Source organism: Uloborus diversus, chromosome 3 (genome assembly GCF_026930045.1).
Source record: "Uloborus diversus isolate 005 chromosome 3, Udiv.v.3.1, whole genome shotgun sequence".
Lineage (NCBI taxonomy): Eukaryota > Metazoa > Arthropoda > Arachnida > Araneae > Uloboridae > Uloborus > Uloborus diversus.
In genome coordinates this window covers 145,848,367-145,863,578 of record NC_072733.1, presented here as the reverse complement: position 1 = coordinate 145,863,578, position 15,212 = coordinate 145,848,367, and the positions used below count along the sequence as shown (strand labels likewise).

At 32.9% G+C, this 15,212-nt stretch overlaps 1 protein-coding gene across 1 annotated transcript in view; it reads right to left on the bottom strand.

The window, feature by feature from the left end:
- Positions 1–1,159: 1,159 nt before the first annotated feature.
- The window catches only part of LOC129218987 (WD repeat-containing protein 19-like), a 95,740-nt gene continuing 81,687 nt past the window's right edge, over positions 1,160–15,212 (bottom strand). The window contains 9 exon segments of the mRNA XM_054853305.1: positions 1,160–1,293; positions 1,369–1,435; positions 3,470–3,642; positions 3,645–3,695; positions 12,840–12,901; positions 12,983–13,080; positions 13,224–13,261; positions 14,849–15,012; positions 15,085–15,151. Coding sequence (XP_054709280.1) covers positions 1,219–1,293; positions 1,369–1,435; positions 3,470–3,642; positions 3,645–3,695; positions 12,840–12,901; positions 12,983–13,080; positions 13,224–13,261; positions 14,849–15,012; positions 15,085–15,151 — 795 coding nt within the window. The 3' untranslated portion in view covers positions 1,160–1,218.

The following is a 15,212-nucleotide window of genomic DNA, read 5'->3' as shown; positions in this document are numbered from 1 at the left end:
ATACGGAAAATGACGAAGCATATTTCCCTTTCTAAGCTATTGAACAGTTGAGTGCAAAAAGAATTGTACATTCTTCATCATCAATTCAAAACTGAGTAAATAAAGGATTTTGCAACAGATGCGAAATTTATGAAATTAATCATTTTGACAACAAAGTGCTGCCTTCCAATTGCACACTAAATGCAAGATCATGAGGAAAATTTTTTAAATGCCCAATAAGTCCTTTACATTTGCTAACTACGGAAAAAGTTCTATCTATAGCACCAAGCTGTTAGATTTTTCACGGGTATAGTGTTGTTGAAATATTCTGCTGTTTCTCCGAATTTTTAATTGCCCTTAGCATCAGTTTAAGTTTGTTAACGAGAAGCATTTCTTCAAATTATACTTCTTTTTTTTTTCACCTCCGAAATCAGACTTAAGCTATTAAAATAAGCCAAAGTGGTCTCATTGATTTGCATTGCAAATTTTTCCTGTTTAAATTTCACCTGAAGTAATTAGAAACACTCCTCATAAAATTAAGGCTTCAGCAATAGTATCAGGTTTGCATTTTGAGCTCAGTATCCCCAAATACTGGAATTCAAAATTTTCAAATATGTACTGAAAATAATAGTTCAAAACATGTCAGGGCTTCTTGAAGGATGTTTGTAGCTCCCCTAAATTTAAATTTCTTTCCCATAAGTGGCCCATAAGGGGAGCTCGGGGAAGGGGGGGGGGGCATGGCTCCAGTTGAGAAATTTTGGTTTAAATATTATTATAACCAGATACAATAATACATTCATGGACATTTAGATCAGAACTCTGCTGAAGAAAATGAATCACTGAAACCATATTTTTCAGCCCATGGAAATTTGAACTCACGACTTTTGCCTTATTAGCATGAGAGTCAGGGGAACTCTACTTCAAGGTGCTATGCATTGAAGCAATGTTTAATAAAAAACAGAATAAATTGCTTTTTTTGACAAAACAATTGAAATGTGAATTTTGTTTAAAAGAGCCAAGCCAAGTTTTCTGCCAGCCCATGATTTCCTATAAAAACTGATGTTTCAAAAATTATTTACCTTATTATAATTTATTTTTTAACACTTTTTTTATTTTTTCATTATTATTTTTTTTTTTTTTACAAAACTTACAATTCTATTGAAACATAGCTTTAGTTCAAGAAGTTCAATTTCTTATACTAAAACGATTTTTTATATAATCATCATATGTAAAAAAAGATCACCTCTTATAATCATTGCATCTTAAAGATGTTCTTGCAATTCCAGATTTACAGAGATGATTATGATGTTCTACCTGAAAAAAAAGGAAACTTTGACTTACACCAACCAAATTCAATATGTTATTACAGAAGAACAAATAGAAACATACTTCTGGTCCAGTAACATTCTCTACCAATCCTTTTTCATACAGACGACGAGCAGCAGTATAATTTCCCCTAAATGTATGTAAAATATTGAAATAAATGAACGTTGTTTAAAGTAAATTCTCACTTGTCAAATTTTACATATAAAAGATAACCCAGAATATTCATTTACTTATCGTAAATATATTACTCCATGTATTTTATTTGTTTCATCACTTGCTTTTTCTTTGTAATCAAGAAATGAATCTTGCAAGGTATATTATGCTGCCATGGGCAGGTAAAGGGCAGTATCTGTAAAAACGAGTTTTCGAGATACTTGAAGAAATGTGTTTTGGATTCAATACTAACAATAGAAAAATCTTGGACCTAGCCTTTTTTTTTATTTGCGCTTTTATTCGGAAACCAAATAACAGGATGTCTACTCAAAAAACACTTCCAACTTCCCTGACTTTTCCAGGTTTTCCATACCCTAAACAAAATTTCTCAAGGTACTCTTTTAAAGGTTAATTCAGTTACTTTCGCTATTTTTTTTATTGGTTAGCTGTGCTTAAGTGACATTTTATACACCTTATGTTTATATCCCATTTTAATGTAAATTTCAAGCTGTTATATCCATCCACATCTCTAAAACAGATTTCATTTTTAGGGAAACTTTGAGAACCTTTAAGAAATTGCTTCATTAAACTGTTAAGCATCCAATACTTCACACAGGAAAGGAGCCATTGGTTTACGAGCCTGGAATCTTGTTAAATAACAGAATTAAAAAAAAAAACAATACTAAGCACTTTTCGTAATGCGCTCAAAAAGACAAAATAACTTTTCTGGGTCAGAAAGGACAACATTTAAGTGTATTCCTGTAGTTTTCAACTATTCCAAGAAAATGACTGTACAAATGAGGAAAAGTGCGACTTAAGTCAGGTAGAGAATTTCTTATCATTATTTAACTTTCTGTCAAATTTGAGTGTTGAAGCCAGTGGCAGATACAAGGGGAGGGTCAAGGGGGTCATGACCCCTCCCAAATCATCAGCAATATTATTCATCCGCATTGTGGTCTAACATTTTTTTTTTTATGAAATGAGATTTTCATAATCTTTTCAATTCGACAATCATTTTTAAAAGTAAATAATTTGAAATAATACTTTTCATTGCAAATTGAATTAATTGGTAACATTCATGTCATATTAGTTGCCCTATTCCTGGCTAATTTTTTGCTAAAAATTGACGCCCAAATAGTTCAAGAAATTTTTTGCCCCCAAAACCATAGCCTCACACATAGGGGTCATCTACATCACTACACAAACACCTAAGTAATACTGAAATTGAACAATAATCTATATGCTAGTTTATTCTTACTTTGAACAGCTTATCTATAACTGATATGAGAAAATTAAAGTTTTTCATTGGTAGTTGTAGAAGCACCCTAACTACCATTGTTAGGGGGTGTAAACTTCTCAAACCCCCAAGACAAAATGGAATTTGCAAAACTAGAGAACTAAATCTGAGTTGGAGAACTGGTTTGCGAAAAAAAAATTACTGTCTGGGGGAGGACGAGTATTGAACCATTCAACTTTGGTAGGGAACTTAAGAGAGATTGTGTGGTGTGAGAGAACTACTAGCAAACAAAAGGTGTGTTGTTGAAGAATTGGTTTAAGGAAAGAAATACTTTCTTTTAGTAATTTCAAGTTGCATGAATTTCAGATGAAATTTATTTTAATAAACTACAAAAAAAGAAAACAAATCTTTAGAAACTGCATGCAATAAAATTTTTAAAATAATCCAGGTTTTCTGCATGCAAAAGTAAATTTCCATGATATTTCCAGAACAAAAAATTTTCCTGACATCGCCAGGTGGGTAGACACCCTGAAATAAGCAAGCTTTAGCAATAAAGCTAAATAGATGACAACAATGCAAAAAAAAAAAAAAAAATGCAGTTTTTGCCCTTTGCTCGACCACAGCAGTCTGTTTGGCATTGTGCATACAAGAATGTAAATGATGTTTTAAATAAATACACAAGTTATTTAGTTCAGTATCAATAAATCAGTGTGACCAATTAACAATCACAACTAACATAAATTTATGAAAGAATAATAATAATAAAAAACTAACTTTAATTCTAATTGTTCAGCATTTTCTCTAGAGATATAAGGCACCTCATTTGGACTTAAAGTGACAGCTAACTTCAGTGCAGAATCCCATTGATGAAGACTTTTGCACATTTCCAAAGCAGCCATGGGGAAGGAGGACATTAAATATAGTTTTTTTAGCATGCTCATGGTTTTTTTAACAAAAATTCAGAGATGTGACCAGCTAAAAGACTTTTATCTTCAACACCCTAGAATGAAACATAAAAAGAATACATACACTCATGTGCCTATTTCTTAGCCCATATGTGTATAGTATTCAAAATAAACGTGAAAAAGAAAAAAATAGAGACCAAATCATCAGCCCACATATGCACACAAACGGATAAACTAATAAGCCAAGTAGATATGGTGTGGAGCATTATTATTGTAACAACATGGCTTCTGATAATGGAGACTAAACCCCTGCTCTTAATTTTAGGTTTAAGTTTCTTCTTACAACTTTCAGTTTAGCATTAAAGGCAGTTGAATGATGTGTTATAGCATGTTACTTAGGAATTAAGCAACCTTTCATATTGTTTGTAGTTTATTACTTTTTTGCTTCACAACCATCAGATGAAGAGATGGAATGATAAAATATTCTACACATTAACCAGCACATAAATGCAGCTAAAGCATTAAATGAACTTTGAATATGTAATTTTGTAATATATGTCTCACTATGACTTTGAATAAACATTAAACAATGAAAAGAGGTAATAAGTAGTAAGCTGTCTTGTCATCAAAGAGCAACAGTAGCGGTTATATCACTGTACTTGGAGGTTTCTAAAGAGGTCAGAAGACTACAAGTCAGCAAATCAATTTTTAAAAAATACATTATGAATAAAAACAACCTGCATTCAAAAACTAATAAAAACATTTAAATGGTTTTAAGGAATTAAAAATTTTTAAGGAGGCATATTGTATTATATTCCTATACTGAAGGTTTTTTTCACCACCTTTCTTGGCAAACTAAGAGGGTGGCGGTTTGTCTTGGGACGGTTTAGAGACATTTGACTGCATTATATATATATACAGGGTATTCTGTTTTAATCTGCAAGACCTTTATATTTGCAACTGTTAGTCCTAGATGTATACTTCCAATTGCAAAAATGTTCCAAACCAGATGCAAAGTACAGGTACGGAGAGCTTGAAGCAAAAATGAAAATGAGTCAAAAAATACAAAATTTAACTTTTTATGTGGGCTCTAGGTCCCCTAACCAATGTTTATATATAGAGAAATAATTTTCATTGAAATCTATTACTGACAGGGCCGCACCGTCCCTATGTGCAAGGTTGCGGCACATGACGGCGTCAGAGTCAAAAAAGGCGCTGAGCTCTACCAATCAAAAATGCTTCAAATGAGGGGGAAAATTTCCAACCAAAGAAAAAAACATTTTTTTGAACTTTTCATTTTTCTATAAAAGTAGCAGTGGAATTATACTGCTCATCAAAACAAGCAATCCTCCTTGCTGCCTATCCATAAGAAAAAAAAATTGTCTTGTGTCTAAATATGCTGTTTAAAAGCACAATCTTTTACACTGAAAATACCTGATGCTAATTAATGCATATATTAGCATTTTTCTTCATATGTGGAGCCATGAATGTTATTTCACTATATAATTTCACAAGGTTGAGCATACGAGGAGAGCAGGAAACTTGCTTATCCATATTTTGGTTCCTGCGATGAATATGTTATATTATAGTTCATGCAATATGTATTAATCACAGAGCCGGATTTAGGGGAGGGCAGGCGGGGCTACTGCCCCGGGGCCTCCATGACAAAGGGGCCACCCCACAATAAACTTTTTAAAAATATCCTAACTTTCACGGATCGAAAATATCGGATATATACATATATATCAAAATATTCGGATATATATCAAAGTATCAGATATTTTCGAAAATATGATGATCTTTTCAAACCCTGATTAGAGGCCTCCACTCCTTTGTTGCCCCGGGGTCTCCACACTTCCAAATCCGGCCCTGATTAATCAGAACCCTCCTGTCCCGAGGTGCAATCACAGGAGGTAGTGGTCCACAGGGCACCCCTCTGGTTGCACCGCTCTGTGCCCCTCCTCCCTCCAGAATGCTTAGTTGAATGTTTTTCAAAAATATTTACTATTGAAGGGGCGGGGGGGGGGGGGGGCTGGAATGCATCTTTGGGAAAAAAGTGATTATAATAGGAAAAAAATAATAAGATGTTGGTATAAAACTTTAATTTCTTTTAAAAAGAAATCTGAGTTAAAAATTCTCAATAGTTTCAGCTAATTGGTCAGCTACTCCCCCGCCGTCCTACTTCTTTTCTCTTTTCCTTATTATTTTTCTTTTTTAAAAATCTTCAAAGTTGTCTACAACTGCGTTTTTTGAAGTTCAATTTCGAAAAATTGGAGGAGAGAAAAGAGGAAATGATTTCAATCCATTTTTCAAAGGGAAACAAACGGTCGGGTAGAATCCAGAGTTTCATCCCTTATTCTAACATCAATAAATATGGATAATAATCGCGTTTTAAGGCTTCAACTTCTATAAATTTCCGTGGAGTCCCTTGTACCCCCCCCCCCCATAACACCACCGAAGACTGTCTAAAATTGTGATTTTCAAACTACAAGTTTCAAAATTTTCGAGGGAGAACCCCTGGACCCTTCTTATTAAAAAATATATTTTTTTTCAATTTATGCCCCCCTAAAACTATTTTCTAGTTGCGCCACTGCTCCTGTTGTCATGTTTTGACAGGCATAAAAGTTTTATTAATTGTTCATAATTTAGAGATTAGATAGATATTCAAAGTGGCTTTAACTAAGATATTAAAATATTTTCTTCTTCCAAAACGCATTATTAGCGTATCAGAGGAGCTGCTGAACTCGGAATAATTTCGAGATGCGAAGTAAAATATTTAAAAACCATATTGCGAAATTAAAGATTCACATGTTATTTTTTGTATAAACTAAATGTCAAACGTACTTTTTTCAATTTTATACTTGTCTACAAAACCTCCCTCCAGGTATTAACTATATTTTCCTCGAACGCTAGAGCATAAAGGCGCTCAAAGGACATTTGCACGACGGGGCCGATTAGGCTGGGCACGGCCCTGATTACTGACACAAAAAACTTGACATTTGTGCAACCAAAATTCAAAGAGTTATTCCAGTTCAATGTTTTAAGGGACTATACAGAAGACGAGATTAGAACTTATTGCCCTTTCAGAAGAATAACAGGTCGTTAAAGTAAGAAAAACAAGGTATTTATATTTTTATTTGCTATTCAAAAATATATGCAAATATTATGCCCTGATAAGCAAAAACACACTAGAAAACCTGGAACAATTTGAGAAACCACGCTTAATGCACACATATCATTTTAAACACTTGTTAACCGCTAGATTTCCTCCCAAAAATTGTTATTGATGGGGATTGAAAAGTGGTGTAAGTCACAAAACGTCGCTCATTTCATATCTCGGTGAATATTGGTCGCACTAATTCATGGGCGGATTTGTGGGGAGGGGAGCGCAGAGAGGGGCAATGCCCCTTCAGTTTTGGGAGGACTTTATGTAGCAACAACACATCTTCCAAAAATTAAAATATATATATATATATACATATATATATATTTTTTCTTTTTTGAATAGTTCAGAAGGGTATGGGTGGATTTATAGGGGGAGGGGGCATAGGGGACAATGACCCCCAGTTTTGGGAGGACTTTATACAGAAACAACACATCTTCCAAAATCTTAAAACAAAAAAATCAGGACTTTTTTTTTTGAATAGTTCAATGAAAATGAAGAGAAAAGCAAATGTCCTATTCTGATGGGAGAAAAGAAAAGGAAAAAAAATAAGAACATTAAATACAAATAGTACAGCTGTCACTGGGGTGCTGAAAATGTGTCTAAATTCACTATTTTGGACTGAAAACCATTTGGGCAAGTATATGAATGAAAATATAGGCTAAACGAGCTATACATCGAGCTGCAACACTTATAATAATTGACGATCATTTTAACAAATTAGAACCTAAAGCAAAGAGGAAAAACTCCCCCCTCCCCCATTTGCGTAACAGAACGATCTACTCGTTATGATTTGTGTCCACATTTCAAGTATTTATTTCTGCATAATATTTATGTTCTTAGTATATTAATTGGCCTTTTGAGAAATTCTAAAAAACATAAGTTTTTTTTTCCTTCTCTCTCTCTCTTTTTTTTAAGAGAGAGAGAGAATAAATACTGTCGCAAACTGAATACATTTCAGTAATCTGAGTGTTCTGATTAAATAAATATTTTTACTTAGAGGGAGAGTACAATTTTACTTACTTTATAAATACTGTTTAAAAAGTAAGGTAAGTCATAATCATCTAAGTCTAAGTGAGTCAGTCCTTTTCATTATTGAAATCTAAATAATTGAGTAATCAAAAGTTTTGGAAAATTTACTGAAATTTTATAAAAGTCTATAAAAACCTAACAAAGATTAGTAAAATGGTAAAAATCCTTTAACCGTAAAAAATGACGAATTTTCGTAAAAATTACAAAAAAATCAAGCAAAAATTTACACGTAAGAGTGAATTACAAACAGGGTCGAATTTGCCTATAAGATAAACAAGCTGTTGCGGAGGGCTCCTGCTTTGAAGTGGGTCCCTAATTCCCTAACCCCACCCCCCCAAAAAAAAAAAATTCATGATTTGTTCCTTAAAAAATGGAAATTGCTTGAAAAAACTAATTTCATTTTTAAGTGCTTGAAAACCTTGAATATTTGGAAACGTAGGGTTACAAACCTTAAATTTTAAAATTTCTAACAAATAGTAGAGGGGGAGGAGTGCCAACATGTGTGAAATTCAGCTCCTTGCCACATCCTGTATTAAAAATGTAAAAATCATGGTTCTCACGTTTGTAACATATTATTTTAAATAAATTTTTGTGACTCACATGTTTCATATCTTGCTATTTATTCAATCCTGAATGCAGTATTTTGGAAATTCTTTTGTATTGATTGCTTTTATCTTACTTCTTCTGCATATTGTCTATCTGTTTAGCGCGGGAAAAAAAAAAACACACTACTTCTATTTCTTTTCGTTTTCTTCCCCACTTGCAACTGAAGAAAGGTTGTTGTCATGAGAAATCTATGGTTTCTTTTTTCTTTTAAAGTTAAAATAGCTATTTCTCCCAAAGTTAGAACAGGACTGCAAAAATTTACAATCAAGTACTAAAATACCAGAGACTGGAAAGTACAAATGAAGTGCATTAAATAATTTTATTTATTCTAGAGTCCTTGAAAATAATTAGATAAGTCTTTGAAAATCCTAAACAAAGTAGGCTCCAATTACTTCTACTGCATATTGTTAATCTGTTCAGCCAGGAAAAAAAATGATACACTACCTCTATTCCTTTTCGTTTTCTGCACTATGTATAATTAAAAAAAGGTTGTTGTAATGAGAAATCTAGTTTATTTTTTCTTTCAAACTTAAAATGGCTGTTTCTTACAAAGTTTGAACAATACTGTACAACTGTATAATCTGGTTATCAATTTCTATGTCTATCCAATTAACCTATATAAGGCTTCAAAATGCAGAATTGTATATCCATTTTACAAAATTTCCTCTGGGGGAGAAACCCCGGCCCCCTAAAATTGGAGATATTCTATTTCCCACTTAAAAGGGAGCCCTGCGTCACTCTTGATAGCTCCCTCCCTTAAGGTCAATCAAAAAAGGACAGCATGAAAACACACATTAATGAAAACGACACACAAAAAAGTAAAGCATGGATTTATGCATCACAGGAAACAGACAAAAACATAGGAGTAGGGGGGCAATAAAAATGTTGCTAAAAAAAATCCTGCCCCCCCCCCCCAGGAACTCAGTCCTAAATCCGCCTATGCAGTAATTTCAAACTTTTTGTATTGGAATAATTTTTTAATGGAGATTAATTCCCTAAATATAAGTTAGGGCAGGGATCCCCATCCCCCCCAAGCTCAATGGCGCAAATTCTCCCCCCAAAAATTTTCTCTCTTTTGAATCGGGTTAAGCATAATAGTTTTTAGAGCGTGTAATTTCAGTTAAATTCACGGGGGACGGGAGGGGGGTAGCCTAACAAATACCATTTGAACTGAAATATTGTTGGACTGTTGACCCACTTTGTCTTCCCAAATATTACAACGTGAACCTTGAGTAAATAAATTTTGGGTACCCCTGAGTTTTGCTACACACTTTTTTTTTTTTCCAAATGTATGAATATTTTCAGGGAGAATGGATTCAACTTTCTGGCTTAGGATGGAGTCATTACTAGATGTATACAATATGAATCTTGAAATGGAAATTTATTGACACTTAGATAGGGGGTTTGGGGGTTTCTCCCTCGGAAAATTTTCGAAATTGTAGTTTTAAAACCAGTTTTAGACGATCTCTGGTGATGTTAGGGGGATAAAAGGTTTGGTGGCCCCTTCCCAGTAATTTTTCAATATTGAAACCTTAAAAGTGCAATTGTAGATAGTCTAACGCTGTGTTAATGAGGGATCTCCTTTGTTTTAAAAATTGTAGTTCTAAACACACATTTTTAGACTATCTGTGGTAATGTTAGAGAAAGAAGAGATCCTAGGCTCGCAGCAGGAATGTTTTCAAAATTTTAAGTCCTAAGTTTTAAAAACTCACTTACAGGGCAGCTTTGGGAGGTAAAAAGAAGGGTTTTTAGTTCCCCACTCTTCCTTTCAGTTTGGCTACGTCCCTCCTATCTTCATTCTAAATTTTAATCAGGGGCGCCGACTTGCAAAAATTATTGGGGGGGGGGGGGGGGGCGGACATCACCGGGGGTTTAGGGTGTAGGTTATGTAATCCCTCTGAGGTCCCCACCCCAAATAAAGGTCAGATTTTTGTACCTTGAAAATGCCATATTTTCTAGTGTGTATAATTTTAACAAATAAACAGTATGTGACACGGCGTTTTCGAAGTAAAAGAATCTAAAAATTGGTTTACAAATTTTCTGGTTCAACTGTTAAATCCTATCACTTGTCTTAGTAAGAGATGTTTTTGTTCTATTTTATGGGGAGCCGTGCAGTGCCGTAGTTAAGCATTGATATTTTAACGTAGGAAGGACACTTGACTTGAATGGAAAGGCACTCCCAGAGACGCAGACTTTTAAAAAAATGGGGGAGGGGGGGGGAACAGGGGAAAATTTTCTAAATTTGAGATGAAAAATAGTGAGTTTTAAAGTTTTTTTAAAGCATTTTAAAGTCATATAATCAACATTAGAACCCCCAAAACTTGACAAGCCTGACACATATTTTTTGGCTTTGAAAAAAGGAATTATAAATACAAACACGCACAGTATTTTCGTAAAAAGGTAATTTAATTTACGCATGTTTTTTTTAAGACCAGTTTTTTCATTAGTTATACCGGCTAACATATTCAAGTGTAAACGCAGTCTCTCAATGTCTAGGTTATTTTTGAAAACTCAATTGATTTTTCAAAATTTGTTTCACCTCTGTTTAATAAAAGCAAGCACTCTTGTTCAACTGCAATGTTCTGTGCGAGTTCAGTTGATGTAAACCGCCCAATAATGCAAGATTGCACCATTTCACAAACCTCAATGTAAAGTGCCTTTGGGATTTTGAAAGCATGTGGTGCAGCAACGAAGCAGAGCAACGAAAGCAGAGGCTTCGTTGTTTTCATACTTTAGTATACGTCGATTCCGAGGAAGCAAAGGATCATTTTGTGAAGATTTTTCTTTTAAACACAATTCCCAAAAGTACTCAAAACAATCACGCCTCCCATTTAATATACAAATCAAACCCTCATATATTTTTTCCAGATCAGCAACACTTAGATGAGCTCGCCGCAGCGCTGCCCACCGGCAACAGATTTGACCCGTAAGTTCGAGCACTGGGACAAATTTTAAGTGTGCTTGCAGCATTATAACACCATCATTATTCACACTACTCCTTTTCAGTTAACCTGCTTACTACCATAATAATTATTTGTTTTAACTAATTACTGAATGTATTTTACAAGGTAAACTATCTTCAAACAAGGAAAATAAAAGATAAATTTATGAGTTTAGAAAACATAATATAACTAATACTTTTCTTGATTTATTGGGGGGGCTCTGCCCCCTCAAAAATATTTTTGAGGGGGCTCGGGCCCTCAAAAATATTTTTGAGGCCCCATGGAGTCGGCGCCACTGATTTTAATTATTGATAAACATAGTGTGGTAATATTTTCTTCCAATTTTCCTTTGCCAAACACGATTATTTGCTTGAATTTTCCATAATCAAGTTTTAAATTTCCCGCCTAATATTTTTGTTTTCTTGCAATACAAGCGTCTGCGGCCTTAGAAAAAGGCCTTATAATGAACGGATGTGGTAATTTTTTGCGTTACCTTTGGTCTCTATTCCACTTCATTTTATTTTAAACATGCCATTTCGCACTTGCATCTCTTGATCAAGCTTTGATTTACTTACGATTTTTACATTCAAACATTTAGAACTTTTGTTGTGAGTATTCATTACAATATTTTGAATCTCTCTTTGCATTTCACTGTTTTTTTTTTCTCTCTCTCTTTATTTCAAATTTATTTCGGCGACCCATACATTTTTCTCCATTAAGCAATGATTTTCAGGTCAACATTTTTCATCATAAAAAAAAGGGAGGAATGTTTCAGCGACCCCTTTCCTTTGGGCTGCCCTAATGAAGCTGTCCTATTTATTTACGCATTTTTTTTTAACTGAAGAACCATGAAGCATGCTTTTGTATAACTAGGGCCGCCGAAAGACAAGGTGGCACCATGTTAGTTTGGTCGCCGATCCTCTCTCCAATTATACTAATTTTACTCTATGTACAATACTTTAATTTGAGCCTAGCTCATAGTTTACGACTACGCAGATATATCCACTCTGCGGCCTAGTGAAGAGCATATTGTTCTGAATGCTTTTTTTTTTGTGTGTGTAAATAAAAATGTTTGAAGTGTACATTTCCGCTGCCCGTAATTAGATACTCTTAATAAAAGAGAATCATGGATGTTCCAAAATTGTATTTTAAGATTACATTTTCTATTCAAATTTCGCAGAAAAAATACTTTTTGTCACTATTATTTCAATTGTTCATTTATAATTACTATTTTAATTTTTTAAAACAATGAAGAGTTTCCCTTTTTCTTCGTTAGTTGCATCGCTAAAATGATATTGGCAGTCCCACTTCTGAAAAACTGAAGGGGGGGGGGATGGCGACGCCCCTCAAGAGTACGTGAAAAAGTATTGTTAATGCGCATCTATTTCTTACTATAACTTATCATTTATACTTTTAGGTACACTACATAAGTTTAAATCACAATTTTCGTTCAATCTTGAAAGGTTTGGATTTATGAGTGTTTTTGCATTACATACCTTAATTTCTTCCAACACAAGAATTTTTCGTGCATTTCCAACTTTTCGATATGCTTGTAGAGCTACAAATTATGAAAAATGTAATTAAACAATAGTAAATATAATACAAAAAAAAACAAAAGATCATTATAGAGTTAATTTACCTGTTCCTAACTCAAAATTTAAAATTGAAACACCAGCAAGTTCATTCCATAATTTAGCTGAATCTATATTAGTCGCTAGAGCTAAAGCTTGATCAAACCTAAATAAGTTTAGTCTTCTTAAAAAAGGAGAATTCACAAAAAAGAAAAGAAAATATATATATATATATATATATATATATATATATATATATATATATATATATATATATATATATATATATAGACAGATTAAGGCAAGTACCTCCGAACTTGTAAGGCTGCCTTGAAATTACTGTTGAGCTAAAATTAGAAAACATATATAAAAAACAATTTATACAACTAACAATTTCTTTAAAAACTGAAATATAAATGTAACATCAATATTTTCAGTGCTGTAGTAGTACCACACATGGAGCATTTTACTATATTCATCATTATATTACTGTTTTATCTGAAGGACTTCAAATACATAAAACAATATTATAGACTTTGAAAAAGTAATGCATCCCCTCCCCAGTCATTAAGGCATACTTCATCTTTGATTAAAATTAACTTGGTGAGGAGTAACAATGCAGTGATCGATTATAATCAGAAAAATAAACTTTTGGAAACCAAGTTTACATATTTTTCAAGAAACCTAGTTTTCAATATCCTGCATTCCACTTTTTTATTTGGAAGTATCTAAAGTGTTACAACTTTTTAACAGCAATCAAGAGTATATTTATTTTTGAAATGGGCTGCCAACAGGAGACAGAAAGTAAATTAAAATTTAATAAAAGCATAGTATATCATTAATATTCAACCACTCTCTAAGGAGATATACAAATATCTTGAGGTTTGTTCAAGTCAAAGAAAATTCTATATTTTTAAGAAATTTTTATTGACAAAGAGAATTTTTTTTCCTTGTCTTGGCACTTGCAAAAATATAAATGAAATCATTGTACTTTAGTTTCTGAGTGAAATCATTATTTATTTTTAATTAGCATGATAAATTAAGGGAATTTTTGGCCCCTTGAAATGTAAGAGGAGGGCCTCTGCCCCGCATGTCTCTGCGGTAATACGGCTCTGTTTGTCATGATGGAATGACCCAATACACAAATACAGAAAATTACAAGTGCAAACTTATTTGGATTGAATATGAAAGGATAATAGTTTTTTCCCCCTAAATCCTAAATATTAAGTCAATATGTGTTTTCTTCCTTTTTTACTGGAGCGAAATGGGTACATTAGAGCTGCAAATAAAATTGTAATAAATTTCACAGGGGATTACAGTATCATTGATTTCTGGAATGATTTTTTCCAAAAAATGTAAACAAATTATTTGGATAAATATACTTATGACAATGATGAGCAATTAAGGATAATTAGATCATAACCCAATTATCTAAAGGTCATGAAATTTCATAAAAAAACATAATTTAAAATAAGAACTACTAGAATAAAATGTACATAAAATTTGCTTTTTACAACAATCATAATACAAGTTTTGTAAAAAAAAAAAAAAAAAATATTCCTGTTTCCTTTAAAGTACACAGTAATTTGAGTTACATTAATGAATGTGAATATTAACATTTAAAATTAACATTAATGCAGGAAAAATGCATTTCACTTACAAGCATTTCATTGTAGCCTAGACTCGATCAATAGTGGCTTTTATGCCATTTTAAAATGCAGATTGCTACACAGAAAACAGAGACCTAGCTAGTCTTGTTGTTTACTTAACATTAAGAAATTCAGCCAATTAGCTAAAATGAAATAGTATAATACAAAAAACAAAAACTTTTATAAACACTACAATTATTTGCAGTTGAAACAAAATAAAAGTAATTATCTTATATAATCCCATGAACAGATTTAAATATTTAATATGTTTAGGCCAGCAATTACAGTAGTTTCATCATGTCCCAAATCATTAACATCCACACGAAGACCAGGAACAGTTAAACTAGATGTTTTTCCAGCTGGTGTAAGAAATATGAGTTCTCCATCCAGTAACAACCCAGGATAAATATCATTAACAGCAAGACTACTAATTCGTTCAACTTTACTTCCTGAAAAGAAAAAAAAATATAAGAATTTTGTTTATTTCTAGAAAAAATCTTCACATATGAATCTGATTTTACCTTCAATACTATCTCGAATGTAAATAAATGAGTCAGCTCGTTCTTCATCAAAAGTCATAAAAACACCCTACAAGAGAGAAAGCAAAAATAAATACGAGGATAGATCAAATGAGGAGGGAAAAGCCAAG